Source organism: Sinocyclocheilus rhinocerous, unplaced genomic scaffold, assembly GCF_001515625.1.
Source record: "Sinocyclocheilus rhinocerous isolate Xijiao unplaced genomic scaffold, SAMN03320098_v1.1 scaffold419, whole genome shotgun sequence".
Lineage (NCBI taxonomy): Eukaryota > Metazoa > Chordata > Actinopteri > Cypriniformes > Cyprinidae > Sinocyclocheilus > Sinocyclocheilus rhinocerous.
This window is the reverse complement of record NW_015653519.1, coordinates 1403784-1419942: the sequence shown is the minus strand read 5'-3', so window position 1 is coordinate 1419942 and position 16159 is coordinate 1403784. Positions and strand designations below refer to the sequence as shown.

General features: G+C 38.0%; 2 protein-coding genes across 2 annotated transcripts in view; both read right to left on the bottom strand.

Moving 5' to 3' along the window:
* The window catches only part of LOC107716482 (serine protease HTRA1B-like), a 28178-nt gene extending 24167 nt beyond the window's left edge, over positions 1-4011 (bottom strand). Inside the window, exon 1 of the mRNA XM_016522953.1 lies at positions 3754-4011. Within this exon, the coding sequence (XP_016378439.1) occupies positions 3754-3957 (204 nt within the window). The 5' untranslated portion in view covers positions 3958-4011. The remainder of the gene's footprint in view (positions 1-3753) is intronic.
* Positions 4012-4405: 394 nt separating this feature from the next.
* LOC107716452 (serine protease HTRA1B-like) lies at positions 4406-5884 on the bottom strand. Its single transcript, XM_016522904.1, has 2 exons — positions 5769-5884; positions 4406-4730 (listed from the first exon to the last, which is right to left on the bottom strand). Exons 1-2 carry the CDS (start codon positions 5882-5884, stop codon positions 4421-4423), a joined length of 426 nt encoding a protein of 141 aa, XP_016378390.1. The 3' UTR covers positions 4406-4420.
* Between the last annotated feature and the right edge of the window lie 10275 nt (positions 5885-16159).

The following is a 16159-nucleotide window of genomic DNA, read 5'->3' as shown; positions in this document are numbered from 1 at the left end:
TGAACAAGCTCACCTTTTTTAACAACCAAAAAGTGGCTGTTTCGTTGTCTGTTGAGGAAGTACAGACGTTCCTCTCGTTGATAGCAGAGGAGCGGATCCAGCGAGAGCTTGATGGGGCAATGCGGAATGAAAATGTTTTTCAGGAGTCGCGGCAATAGAGGAGGCACAACTATAACGACATGTGAATAATCCCGCCCACTCTGAAGCGGTACTGAACTGCAGTGGAAAGGCGTACCGAGCTGAGTCGTACCACGCAGTGGAAAAGCGCCACATCCAACAAGCTGTCTAAAACAAGGTCAACAAGTTCCTCAAGCTGTTTTTGGGATGTGAAATGATGTTGATTTAGGCTGCAATGTTCTCTCTGGTTTGAGGAATTGGCTAATTTAGTGGGAATAAGAAAATAAGAATCAGATTAGATCGAAAAGCACATTGAGCAACCCTGAGAAAGAACAGGTGTAAACCAAAGCCACTGGAAGGCAAGCCTGCAACCTTTAGGCAAAAAAAGCGTAACGGCTAATGCTGCGGCCATAGATATGTATTGGCGGTACGTAAGGAAGGAGACCAGAGGCCATTGTATAATTGGCTATGGTGTCTCATGTGATCCAAGTTAGCTGTTATGCTTTTTCCAATGGTAATTAATACAGACCCTCTCATCTCCCAATAGTAAGAAAATCTCTGTATAAGTGCAGAAAGGGCCGCCCTTAGGCCAGTGCAACTGGTGCGGCCGTACCGGGCCCAGCAGCGAACGAACCGCGGGTGAACCCAGCCCCTTTGGTTTTCTAGAGAGGGGATACATTGAGAGCCTTTTGACATCGTAAATAATCCGTAATGAGTTTGAAAATGACTTCCATCCAAAAATAACCAGAAAAACAAGAGGGTTGCTGTAACAACCCTGCAGCATATTTAGAAACAGCCTGAACATTTCCCATGTCTGTCCTGTCATATCATTTTAAATAGGAAGAGGAATTCTGAGATGGAATTCTCAGTGGTGACAGAGACATGAACCAATCAAACAAAGTCTGGCATGAAACTCAAGCTGAAAAGAATATGAGGCAGTTACCCAATATAAATTATTCACAGTACGGCAGTGACTAAGCCGAACCTGAGCCAGAGAGGAAGGGGGAGTTATGCAGGAGAGGAATTACAGAGACGTGGCATTGCTGTCTGCCAGCACAAAAGCCTGTAACTGGTACCAAACCCCAACAAACAGTATTGCCATGCATATTGTTAAGTAAATCCTGCACCACTTGCGATCATAAGTTTCTGGGTCAGTGCTGCCTATATATATTAGGTAAATAAATCTGAATTATATAACTACATATGCTATTTTTTTAACCACTATACTATTGCCTGAAGATATTATGTGCCCATGAAAATTTGAACATATTTGATCATATTTTAGATAAAGCTTGTATATACTGTCGATTATGAAATTGGTAGTTTTGGTCCTGGATGCAGATTGGTCAGTGCAGCATTCGAGCTGCACTAAAATACATGACATATTTACACCTACTGTACAACATGAAACCATCTACTGTGTATCTCTCTATGCAGCACTCAGAAAGGAAACTGTTACTGTATATGTTCTAGTGGAAGGATGACACTTCACAATTGTTCAAAGAAAATTTGCATCTGTAATATTTTTATGTAGAAACCACCTTATAAAAGCATTAAGGCACTTGAGACTGTGGTGTAATGTAAATATAGTCACTCTGTTGGATAGAATATAGACTTTTGCACCTTATTTTTTAAAAAGACACTGTTCAAGATTTACAGTTAAATTGTAATGCTTTACATAAATATTTTTTACAAATATTTTTAACACGTTTATTGTACTTTATCATACTTACCTATGCAAGGTTAAACCTATACTGCTTTATAAAGCATTATCATTATTGCATTATAACATGATATACAACACAATATTTGGTGTCGTTCATATGTAATGCACTATTTTTTGAAGGCATAACCATAAATAAGCATTATGATTCATTACTTTATAACTATAAAACATGCAACTCATTATATGTGTAATTAAAATGAATTATGAAAGCACTGGAAACATCCATTCTTTAACAGTATGTGTAACTTTTTTGTGCAAAATTAAATTTTCCACTATTTTTTACATTAAGAGTGTAATTTAATGTTATATGAGCAACAATCAGACCCTTATCAAAATTGTCTCTTCATGTTTTTTCTGACTCTGCCTGGGTGTGGATCCAGGCTTGTTTAGTAGAGCAATTCAACATGGCTTATTTGGTTCTGTCTCTCTTCCTGATACAGAAGTGCCTTCCTTTTAAACAGGGTCATTATCCTCAGAAAAGCATATTTCTGCCTGCTTCTATGCTTACTCTGGGGGGAAAATGTCATGAGATTACTCTGATGATGGGGCAGCTTCTGGGGTCAGGCATGCATTTTGTTTGCAATTCATTGCTGAAGACCTTACATCATGGAAACAATCTCAGATGCTAATTCAACAAGACTAGGCATGTTATCAATCTCTTGAAAATGAAAGCTCCTGAAAATGAAAATCTCTTGAGTGACTGATCTTGAGTGCTCATCTGAGTATGTCACAAAAATATGGTGCATTCAAGCCATGTCAGAAATATCATATTCATGAGTTGAATGCACATGAACAGAAACACAAAGTCGTGATTGCAAGTGGAAAATTCAGAATTTTCTTTGAGCCCAGAGTTTCTGAGTTGAGGGCATGTCAGTGAGAAAATATGGCAGACGCAATAGATGCAGCATTTGTATTGACTGTAAATTTGTAAATTATTGATTTTTTTTATTTACTACCTAAGTCACATGTACAAAATATGATAGTATTGTACAATTATGGAAGAATATATAACAATTCGATTCACAGTATCTTCATGAATTAAATAAAAACATTTAAAAAGCATAAAACACACCTGATGCACATACTTATTTCATCGTTTTGTCAAAGTAGAGTTAAAAACTTAAGTTACATCAGCAATTCAGAATTCACCCAACTCGTAAATACATCATAAATATGTAAACAGTCTCCTCACAAAGTGCACAGTAATTAATTTCAATGGAGTTTGGCATTAGCATGTTGCTAAGCTAAATATGTGATACTCTTATAAGCATTAAATTCATAGCACACAAAAAAAATGGGAAAAACTGTCAATTGTTTGTAATAGATTGTTTTTAGCTACATTTTTGGTATTAAATGTTATTTATTGAATTTACATTTTTCTTGATTCATCCATCATCTTGGATGGATTTTTCCACTGAGCTTGTTCCCTGATAGCACACGTACATCTCGGAGATGTCTATTTGACGTCTGCATTTATATCTGCAAGACATATTTTTTAGAGAGTTTGCTCATCTGCAATACGTCTATAGGACGTTTCCTTTTAGATGTCAAATAGACGTCTATTAGATGTCTTTAAGATGTTTATGATTTAGAATGTATGTAAAACTGACATCTGAAAGACGTCTGTCAGATGTTTGTAGACAGCAGATGCTTTCCAGATCAAGAGACCTTTAACAGACATCTTGCAGACGTACGTGTGCTATCTGGGTTGCTATGTATTATGAGTTTGGTTACTCCATGAAGGATGCATCTAATGCTGCCCTAGAATTTGGATAAAAGAAGGTACAGTATGATGCCCTAAAATCTTACCTATGCAGGGTTCTCACTAGATTTTGGAACAAACTGAGTCTTAGTTTATATGTGGTATCCAAAAGACCTGAGTGTGACATACTATACGGACAGGTACTTACCGGAGCGTCTATCTTGATGAGAGCGATGTCTGCTTTCTCATCTACGTCTTTGATTTTGGCTTCATAGGTGGCGCCGGACTTAAGCTCCACCTTCACCCGGTGTTTGTTGGCTACCACGTGGGCATTGGTTACAATCAGGCCATCTTCAGACACCACGAAACCAGAGCCGCTGGCCACCGCCACTTCCCGCTTGGTGAACATCATTCTAAGAAACAAAAGTGAAGAACTTCTTGAGGAGCAACCTTTTCATAATACCGTAAGACAACTTTCCACAGAGGAACGGCAATCCCTGATAGCACACGTACATCTCGGAGATGTCTATTTGACGTCTGCATTTATATCTGCAAGACATATTTTTTAGAGAGTTTGCTCATCTGCAATACGTCTATAGGACGTTTCCTTTTAGATGTCAAATAGACGTCTATTAGATGTCTTTAAGATGTTTATGATTTAGAATGTATGTAAAACTGACATCTGAAAGACGTCTGTCAGATGTTTGTAGACAGCAGATGCTTTCCAGATCAAGAGACCTTTAACAGACATCTTGCAGACGTACGTGTGCTATCTGGGTTGCTATGTATTATGAGTTTGGTTACTCCATGAAGGATGCATCTAATGCTGCCCTAGAATTTGGATAAAAGAAGGTACAGTATGATGCCCTAAAATCTTACCTATGCAGGGTTCTCACTAGATTTTGGAACAAACTGAGTCTTAGTTTATATGTGGTATCCAAAAGACCTGAGTGTGACATACTATACGGACAGGTACTTACCGGAGCGTCTATCTTGATGAGAGCGATGTCTGCTTTCTCATCTACGTCTTTGATTTTGGCTTCATAGGTGGCGCCGGACTTAAGCTCCACCTTCACCCGGTGTTTGTTGGCTACCACGTGGGCATTGGTTACAATCAGGCCATCTTCAGACACCACGAAACCAGAGCCGCTGGCCACCGCCACTTCCCGCTTGGTGAACATCATTCTAAGAAACAAAAGTGAAGAACTTCTTGAGGAGCAACCTTTTCATAATACCGTAAGACAACTTTCCACAGAGGAACGGCAAAGAATGATGGTTGCTCAACATTCTTGATTTGACTATATTTTCCAGCTAGATTTCAGACGAAGGAGGAACTTCCTCTGACAAGTGATTTGTGGAAAACATGACGGTTGTTCTCCAGATTTTTTTTTAACGCAGTGCTCAATTTCAACAGCCTAAAATTGAGGTTGACTGTTTTCTACATTCCACAAACTGTGTCTTATGCAATGATGAAGATATTGTGATAGATATTCAATCTATATTCAAGTGAAAAAACATCAAACTTGATACTTTATAACAATGTTATTCTACAATGAGGATAAAGCTTAATGGATCATGCCATAAAAATGATTTTTACGAAGCGCTTGACACTTAAACAAACAGCATGATTTATCCATGAGGATCATGTTCCTGGAACAACATCTTTGTCAATTAATCATAGATCAACCTCTCAACCATCTCCAAAAATCAGAGAGAAATTATTAGCTGATAAGAATTATGTTTTAGGGCCAATATGGATGCAATCTCGCATACATGGAAGAAGTAATTCTATTCATATTGATGATAGAGGGCTAATAAAAGACAAAACCAGACGGAATATCTGTTTTTGCCCGGTGCTGCCTCTTAAAGATGGCAGTGAAAGAGTATGAGAACAAAATAAAAATTGATTAAGTTCACTTTCAAAAATAAATGTTCCAAAAGGGTGTTTTTGCAGAGCTCTCATAGAAGATCCATCTTCGGCTCCTCAAAGAACCTTTCAAAGAACCAGTTCTTAAAGGAACCTTTCATTTTCTTGTGTGAAGAACATTTTAATCATCTAAAAAACCTTTTAAAGACCTTTTTGTGCAATGGAAAGTTTCCACTGATGTTAAATGTTCTTCATGGAACTATAGATACCAATAAGTGTCAAAGATAGTCCTGATAAACGTCCTCTCTGAGACATGAGGTTACTGATTAATGGAGTGTGTGATTCAGGATACATACTTGCGGAACAGCTCAATGTGAACCACAGCTGGAGCGATCTTCTCCACCACATCAGCAATGAAGTTATATCTGTGCCGGAGGCTATCTGGATTATCCTCGTGGCCTGGAGAACACATGGCAAACAAAGAGTAAAATTAAACCAATATGGTACAGGAAATAAACTGTATAAAATTAAACCAAATTATAGAGTGCAGATAATTCTAATTGTATATCATTATTTATTCCAGAACTGGATTACGGATTGGGTCAGAGTGTCAGTTGTGCAACAGGGTCCTCAGTGCTAATGTTAGCAAGCTTCCTTATTTATTTATTTATTCAGTTCACCCTCATCTCTTAAAGCAGGGTCTGCTGCTATTTTCCTAATGATATTTGTCTAGTGGCCTCGCAGGAGCATGATATAGAATTGATTTATTTCCTAACATCAAGATAAGGTAAAAATAATTAAAATGTAAAGATTTATTTAATATTAACTCGCATAGTGAAAAAGGTTTAAAACATCACAGGGAGCAAATGTTTTAACCCGTAGCTTTTTTCAGTGCTCACCTAATAAAAAGCAAGTCGTCCCTTTTTTAGACACATTTTTCCAAATTGAGACCGATTTGGTGAAAAATTATAAATGGTTTAACAACGCACTGTTAATTTTATGATTTTGGAAGTGAAAACTAATAACCATTAAATTATTAATTATTGCATAACTAATAAACAATTGAACATACAAGCATCACGTAATACCAAAAATCTTGTTGTAGTATTTTTTACTGTGATTTTTTTTTTTTACCAAAATTTAACAGGATATTTTGTAGAGTACTTACCTAAAATGGACATGACATTTTGATTTGAATGGAAATTGCTTTATTATTTAATCGAAATGAGAGATCAGTGAGCTACGGAAAACATGAAACTAGCACAGCTAGGAATGTTTTGCAAGGAGACAAGTGCAAGTTTTTAGTGTCGTTATACAAAAATATCTGACCACAGAATTCCATGATTGCTTAAACAGGACAAAGCAGCTATTCTGGAGAAAGTTTTTCATTAGAATTGTTCCACACCAGCAGACCTAATCTTGCTTATAAAACAGCAAAATAAAAGAGACGAATGTGAGTTTTTGAGAAACAGGGTTCAACTTGTCTAGAAAATGATACATCCTTAGATAGAAAGTGCTTATAAAACTTGGATCCGAGTCAAAACCTTTTATAACTTTGCACATGTAACACTATTTTTACCTTGTATAACCCTTCTTTCACAACATCTGCATGCAAGCACATCTGCACTGCCCCCTTGCCCATGTTAGGTAGCGTGCTATTTGTTTCTTCTCTAAGGGTCTGTGTACAGCTCTGTGTATCCACTGTTTAAAATCCCCAGTGATAAACAGCACCTTGACCCAAAACACCAAAACTTTTATGGCCTTTTTTTCATTTCTGGGAGGTTTGCTGCAATAGTGAATGCTCGACTATTTGGGTTGTAAAAAAGAGCAATTACCATAATGCAACACAGATAGGTAAAGCCTAATTGCACAATTGCCAAACCAAATACCACCTACAATATGAGTGTTGAACTAACAAATCATCTATACCTCGCTGTTTTTTGCTATAATAAATAATATCAGATGCTAAATTCATGGGAAACGTCTTTACTTAATGTCACTTGACAACCTCTGGGAGAGGGAAAAAATCCTAAGTTTCTAAGTTGAAAATTGGTTGTGAATAGGAATTACATTTTACTATAAACATTAAAAAGCATACAGAAGCATTTTTGCCATCTACAATTTAGAATGCCTTGAATTTTGAGTTTTAAGAGACTAATAAATCACGTGCGTGCACATCACAACACTTACCATATTATCGCAGAATATATAATGTATATCGCAGACCCCAGAATCGACTTGAGTGGATAATGAAATCATCCGCGGTTGTGCGTGGGCTTGTTTGCACATGAGCAAAGGTGTTTTTATGAGTCTAACTTGCAAATGCCAGACCACTGATTCGTCAAACCTGCTTTCCTGCAGTCCGTGTTCTTCTGACTTCTGACTATTTTGTAGTAAGTAACGAATATGCTTCTGGGAAATGTATTGGAGTAAAAGTATACATTTTAATTAGGAAATGTAGTGGAGTAAAAGTTGGCTGAAATATAAAAACTCAAGTAAAGTACAGATACTCCCAAAAAATACTTAAGTACTGTAACGAAGTATTATTACTTCGTTACTTTACACCACTGATTTTACTATTGTAGAAACAGGCTGGTAAAAACATATTTGTAGGCTTATATAACTGATTGCCATTCCCTCTAGCGTATTCCATCATGACTCTGGAATCTTGATAATGGAATTGTTTTTCCTCCCTCATAATATGGCTGCACAGCTGTAGAGGGTTTAGCACGTTTAAAGCGAGAGAACATTTCATTTGTTATGTCATAGCTGGCACAAAATCTAACACATTTGTGCAACCCACATACGAGTCATGTTTTATGTGAAAAGCACAAATAATGATTCTATAGACTCCAGGGACATGTGGAAAGGTCAGGAAATGGCCACATGGACATCTGCTCCATGCGAGTGAAATTTTAACAAACTGAAAAGAAAATGTCACAGCTTTCACAACATTTCATAAAAAGCCTTATTTCAGTGTTTTTTTTTTTTTTGACAGATTTGCTCTGTTCAGAAACCGAGTGAGTTGGGTAAATTGACGTATAACCTTAGAATCTGAAATCTGAAAGTGCGCATATCGAGGGGTGAGAACCAGAAGGGCGTAAGTGACATTTTGGGTGATACTGAGCAAGTTTACTGTGTCAGAAAAGTCACATAATGGAGCTGGTTATGTAATGCAAAAGCTAAAATGTATTCGTTTGCAAATCATGCACCTTGGTAAACATGTTTTGAGGTCATAACATAGTATTGTGCAAGGAACCACATGAAAATATGTCTTCATTAATTGATAATCTACCCCATAATCATTGTTTTGGTGAAAAGGAATAAAATTTGTTGGTGTTTTACTGCAACTAGCATTCATTACAATTCTCAAATGCTTTTTAATTGTTTTTATAGGTGCGTCCCAAATCGCGTACTTATGCAATATTCTATTACGTTTTGTAGTATAAATAGTGCGAGTAGTGTGTTCACACTGAAAATAACAAAAAGAAAAAGTGCACTTTAAATTCCTGGATGATGCACTTAAATAACCAAAAATAAATAAATAAATGAAGTGTGGAACGTTGGACACTTCATGCACTCAACTGTCGCAGCTTTAATTACGTCATAAAGGTGGAGGGCCATCAGACTCCGATTATAAATGATAAAATAACCTTAAATAATTAATACGCTACACGGTTGAGTACATAGTGTATAAGTGCATAGTGTATAATGCGGCATTTGGGACGCAGCATATGTAAATGTGCGCTAGGCGGACATCTTTGGACACTACTGTACAGCATCTTGCCTCTTTAATAATCACAGTTTCATAATAGTTTACTGACATCTTGATGCTGATGTGTGAATTTTAACAATCAAAAGATGGAAGCCGTTGATGTGATTCAGATGTGGTACATTTACCAGAAAAGTCTGGCAATTTTATGGTAATTTACCTGGTTCAGTGTTTGAAAGCGCTTATTAAAAGCAATGTGTTATAAAGAGAGCACTGCAATAAAGACACTAAAGTGCGATTTGACACTGTATAGTGATGCGCAAAATTCTTAAACATGCAGCGTATCAGATGCTTAGTGAGTTTTAAAAAAAGGGTTAAAAAGTTCCCCCTTGTTTCTTCGCCAGGCATCATGAGTTTCTTCATCAGGTGTTATACTTTGTTTTACTAATGTTGGATGAAAGTGTTGGTATGCAAAGTACAGTTTATATGTTTGCAAATTATGCAAAAGGCTGATATGACATCATAATCCTTACAAATGTGTCCTGTTGTCTTGTTGTGAAACAAAGATCTAGTATGCTGGCACAAATGTTTATACTAAATTTAGAAACTAATCCCATTCGGCTCTTTAGTTAAATTCAGTTATGTTGCTATGTATTGTTTGTCATATTGGGATTAGTATATCATGGCCACCAGAGTAAAAAAAAGTGTTTGAAATTGTTTTGGATTACAGCTAGGTTATGAATCATGTGGAAATTCAGATATTCCAGGTGAAATCTGGGCCAGTTCTTTTTATGAATGGGAAAACTGTCGTAATGCAAACAGATGTCATATTAGCCTCATGTGAACTACAGTACATTGTGTCATCGCTGGCTATGCCAGCTATTGTAGGAAGGCTTGCAAATAGACTTAGAGACAGCTGTGACGTAATGTCGTTTGTGTGCTATTAGTAGGTCACATCCTATTGACTTAAACAGAGAGACGATTTCGTACCAACAGTAGCATTAGTGTAGCCACATGATTTTTCATTTTTCAAGAGCACTAGGTTAAACCTGATTGTAAGTGAAACATTTTTTAAGCATATATCTTATATGTTGCAAATATGAGCCTACCAGGATGCTAAGACCTAGGGGTACCAAATAACCACTTTGGAATTATTACTAATTTATTATTTTATTATTATTGTTAATTGTTGTTTTTACAAAAACAAATCTCTAAATTCTCTCATTTTATCATCCACAAAGCTTTAACCATCCAATCATTTAGAAATGTGCACCTCTCCCCAAAAAGTGATTTGAGGTATCTTCTATGTTTGTATAATGAACATGTGGGATGAGTCACATGCCAAACTTTACTTATTGTTCAAATCACTAACCATTAACATAAGTGTAGTAAGAGTCTTATACTTGGTCGGTGCCGATAGCCTTTTGGGCAGTGTGCTGACATATAGCGCTGTTGTGTTACACACGTGACGAGTTCGAATCCCAGTTTGAGGACCTTTCACAATCCCTTCCTGTCTCCTCTACACTGTCCTATCACAATAAAGGCAAAAAAAATCTTTAAGAGTCTTAAACTTGCAGCATTCAATTTACTGTAAAGTGATAAAAATTATATCCATTAGTCATGTAATATCTGGCAACCATAAGTTTAAAGTATTGACTCAGTAGTCCCAGTCAATGGGGTAACGCATGCTTAAAGCATACCTGCCCTCCCTAATGATTTTTCCACGTCAGTGGCATTTTGCCTGAACTCAGAACTGCGGTGTCGACATAAGATTCTTAAACTTTCCTTACAGTTCTTGTACTCTGCATGCCACCGGCTGAGATTGGCTTGCGATATGCTTTTTTCTCTTCTGATGCAAACTCAGCACTTGGGGCAAACCAAAGAGTGTGTGTTAGCTTCACTGCAGCATACAGTAACACCCTAACTTCTTCAGCTTATGTTTGAGACAGACACTCTTTATGCTGTCATTTCTGCAGTGAAATCTGTAGTAGTTGAAAATCTACACCACTGATTCTCTTGCTCAATAAATCACCAATTAACTCATAAACTGATGTCTGTGAGCAATTAAAGCCATTTTGTTTTTTTCAGTTTGGGGAATTTCAAAACATGACATCACACATATGCCCTTCATAGATCATTTGGGCGTACAACAATGAAAGTATTTGGACAAGACCCCTAGACCTCTCATCACAGGGGCGTTGACAACATATAAGGGTGTTTCTTCAACTACGTCCTCGCGCTGAGACCATACGGCGTAGAGGCGCGTCCCCTGGGTGATGGATAGGGGATCCCTTGTGTGGGGGTGCACCGAATAACACCGAAAAATACGGAATAAGGTGTCGTGAACCAACATGGTCTAAGGGAAGGAACCCTGACAGAAAACCACTGGTCCTCCTAGTAAGGGGGTTGGGCAGCAGGGTAACAACCTTCTCCTGTCAAAAATTATTGTTACAGATACCATGGACATTACAGATAGAAGTAACCAGGGTGAAGCTAAGATGGCCAGTGATGGCAGCAAGACAGCGTGGGGTCAAAGCCTTTAGGGAAGCTCAACGTCCGATGACATCTATGGTAACACCCAAACAAGAACTCTCCATCGGGCACTGGAATGTCAGGAGTATGTACAGAGCGGGGGCAGCTGCACAGATCGCGAGAGAGATGGATCAGTACAAGCTGAACTTGCTTGGGATCAGCGAGTGCAGATGGACAGAAGCAGGCAGACAGAAGCTGGCAACAGGACAAACACTGCTGTATGCAGGAGATGAGGAGCTGCATAAAAGTGGAGTTGCCATACTAGTCAGTAAACAAGCAGGGAAGGCACTGATGGAGTGGACACCTGTCAGCAGTAGGATAATCACAGCAAGATTTTATTCTCGATTCAGGAGACTGACAGTAACCCAGGCGTATGCCCCACACGATGAGTGAGCTGATGAGGAGAAAGAACAGTTCTACGAGATGCTGCAGCAGACTGTAGACCAATGCAACAGGCAAGACATAATCATCATGATGGGGGACTTGAATGCCAAGGTTGGCCAAGATAACAACGGATATGAAAGGATAATGGGCACTCAAGGTCTTGGAGTTAGAAATGACAACGGTGAGAGGATGTGTGAATTCTGCGAGATCAATGGTCTCATCATAACTGGCACATTATTCGTGCACAGGAACATTTACAAAGCAACATGGGTATCAGCAGATGGAACGGTGAAGAACCAGATCAACCACCTTATGATCAGGGGGCGGTGGAGGTCCTCTGTCTTGGACACCAGAGTGCAGAGAGGTGCTGATGTGAACAGTGATCATTATTTGGTGAAAACGAGAATCAGGCTGCGACTTAGCACAAACAGGAACCAGAAGAAAGTCAAACCAAGACTGGATGTTGAGCGACTGAAGGATGAGGAAACCAGAAAGAAATACACTGATGCAGTCAGAAGTAAGCTTACCAAAATAAAGGATGAGAGTGGTGACAGTGAGGACATAAATGCAATGTGGGAACAGCAGAGGAAGGCTTATGTCGGTGCTGCAGAGGAAGTCCTTGGTTACAGGAAATGGAAGAGTAAACCATGGATGAGTAAGGCAACATGGCAGCTTATTGATGAGAGAAAGGAGATAAAAGGTCAAATCCACAGCACAAAATCTGAAAGAATCAAGGACAGGCTCAAAGAAACATACAAGCAGAGAGACAAAGAATTCAAAAAGAGCGTCAGGGAGAACAAAAGAAGATGGATGACAGAGAAGGCACAGAGGGCACAAAGCGCAGCAGAAAACGGCAGGCAAAAAGAGCTGTATGAAATAGTGTGACACTGACAGGTAAAGATGAGTAAAGAGCTTTAAGAGTAAAGATGGGAAACTGCTGAAGAGGAAAGAAGAACGATTAAGCAGGTGGAAAGAGCACTTCCAGGAAGTGCTAAATAGGGAAAGGCCTCTAGAGTCACCACAAGGTGAAGAGAATGAGAGGGAAGAAACTCTTCAGATTCTAGTAGAAGCGCCTACAAAACAGGAAATCAAGAGGGGTACGTTCACTTTGTGGACTTTGAAAAGGCTTTTGATTCCATTGATAGAAGAAACCTGTGGGTGATTATGAAGAAATATGGAATACCAAGCAAACTGATCGCTATAGTCAAAGCACTATACTAAGACTTTCAGTGCGCAGTGATAGACGAAGGGGAAAAAACTGAATGGTTACCGGAGTCAAGCAAGGCTGCTGCATGTCAGGATTCCTGTTCATTATGATCATAGACTGGGTCATGAGGCAGACAGTGGAGAACAAGAAGACAGGCATAAGATGGAACTTCACCACAGTACTTGAGGACCTAGACTTTGCCGATGACATAGCCCTACTATCATCGACATTCGACCAGCTGCAGACGAAGACCACAAGATTGGAAGAAAATGCAGGAAGGGTAGGACTCAAACTGAATGCCCAGAAGTGCAAGGTGATGAAGTTGAACAGCAAGGAGAAAGATGCACTGCGAGTAGGGCAGAATGGTGTGGATGAGGTGGAGCGCTTCACATACCTCGGTGCGGACGTGACCCATGATGGAGGTGGCACAGTTGACATACAGAGTAGAATAGCTCTGGCCAGTGCAGCTTTTCACAAGCTGGCCAAAGTATTTTATGCCAGAGACATTGGCAGGAAGACCAAGGTGACATTGTTCAAGACCTTGGTACTACCTACACTACTGTATGGGTGTGAAACTTGGAAGCTGACTAAAGGGGAGGAGGAAAAACTGGATACCCTCCAGAATAAGTGCCTCAGAAGAATACTCAGGATTCGCTGTAAACAACATTTCACCAACGAGAGGGTGTTGGAATTGGCAGAGACTGAGAGAGTCCGAGATGAAGTGAGGAGGAGAAGATAGACCTGGATTGGACACGTGCTGAGGAAATATCCAGCTAGTGACTGTGCTATTGCCTTGGGTTGGAGGGCAGAAGGAAGGAGAAGAAAAGGATGGCCAAAAACAACATGGCGTAGAACTGCTGAAAAGGAAAGAGATGGAGAGGGGTGGCCTTTGTGGGAGAGAGCTAGACAAGCCGCTAAAGACAGGAAGCAGTGGAAAGAAAATGTCCAGGCCTTATGCGCCTCCTGGCGCGTAGAGGATTAAGGTTAAGGTAAGATCTTCAACTACGTGCACTTTTATGTCTCAGAAGTTGTTTTTTGACATGACAATAGACATTTTTTTACTATGTCATTTTCATTTACATTAATACTAAACATATTTAAAATGTAATTTGCATCACAGAATAATATCAAACAAAATAATTATTCTGATGTGCGCAAAATCATTTTTGATTTGTTAATAAAAAAATAAAAAATAAATACGGCCGGTATGGGCGGACACAGACTCTTATCGCAGCGCTCCGGACAGCCGATCACATAACGCTTAGAGATCCGCGCATCGCACAGCATAGGCACCAGAATAACAGACGCGCAGAGAACCCACAGATGCATTTTAATATTAATCTGTAATAACAAACTTTTCAAGTAGAATCTCTTCAAGTAACTAAGTTGAGGAATACGTCAACGGACAAATAAAAATATAATGCACGTAAACATGAGAGAGTTTGTTGTGCTGTCAAATGCCCGTTGTCTTGCGCTTCAGTGACAGACTTTATAAAGCTTAGGGAGTATAAACAGCGACGCCGATTGGAAGGATGTGTATGACGTCAACTTTGTGGGTGGGACGGGCGCAATGGTAAACCAGGAGGCCACGCCTCAAGCATGTGTTTAAATATTGTGCTAACAAATCCCATTCACCTGTTGAGAGATATACATAAAATGTCCAAAACACACACACACACACAAAACAAAAACCCTATGAAATAAATAAATATATGAATGAATGAATGAATGAATAAATAAATGAGCTTACAGAAGATTGAAACTTTGCTTTCAGACTGATTTCAGATTGATTATATAAAGCATACTAGACTTAAATAAATAAATAAAATGGTAACATTTAAATTAACTGTTTTTATTAAAGTCCAAAATTTTATGCAGAAGATTGAAACTTTGCTTTCAGACTGATTTCAGATTGATTATATAAAGCATACTAGACTTAAATAAATAAATAAAATGGTAACCTGACAATGGTAACATTTAAATTAACTGTTTTTATTAAAGTCCAAAATATAATTTTATAATTTATAATTTCATAATTTTAATTTTAATATAGCATCCCTGAATCAACCTAAATACATTAATTTATACTATAAAAACTAATTTTTATGGGTTAAATCATGTAGACTCTTTAAGGTCACACTTTCAGATTATTTTTATGGGTTAATTCAGGTATAATAGCTCTTTAAGGTACAGATGGAATGTTATTTATTCAATTATTACAGTAGCTCTTTAAGGTGACAATTGCAGGTTTTCAGGCTTTACAGTTTATATTAACATTTTTATTATTAAGTCACAGAGAGTGATGTGAGATCCTGTGGTCCATATTTATTGTCATATTAAATTTAACAGTGCATTAATTTAGGATAGAACAAAAAATACGTTATAGCATTACATTATAGTTACATTACAGTGATTTCTTATTGCTTTAGTACAAAAATACTGCAAACATTTTTATATATATATTTATCATATTTTACAGTTTTTTCCTGACATACTATAAATTGGTCTTTATCCATGAAAATATAGCTGCCTTTATTTTTTAGAAGGTTCCTTGCAAAGTGATCATCATTTTTTGGGGTCCCTGGGATCAAAGGTTTTCAGAAACACTTTACAATAAAGGTAATTTTTAACTGAAACGATGAGCTGTATTATCAGAGAATTTTTCATTAAGGTTGGTGCAAGTTGCCGCATGTTTTATTCAGTTTGTTAATTTCAATGTTCATTTTATGCTCTTTGGAGCATGGCGGTATAAATCAGAATAGATTGATAAACATTTAACTTGTTATCTAAGATATCCATTACCAATCCTTTAATTTACCAGTCTGCTTAAATAATAAATCTATAAGATAGCGAGAGTCATTGTGGAGATAATTGGAGTTACATTCAAGTCTAAATTGTCTGCTATGCTGTGC

Bases quoted from the DNA above. Each gene is read 5' to 3' on its own strand.
- LOC107716452 (XM_016522904.1), bottom strand. From the start codon at position 5,884: ATGTGTTCTCCAGGCCACGAGGATAATCCAGATAGCCTCCGGCACAGA. The intron at 4,731-5,768 runs GTATGTATCCTG...TTTGTTTCTTAG, and splicing joins CACATTGAGCTGTTCCGCAA to AATGATGTTCACCAAGCGGG.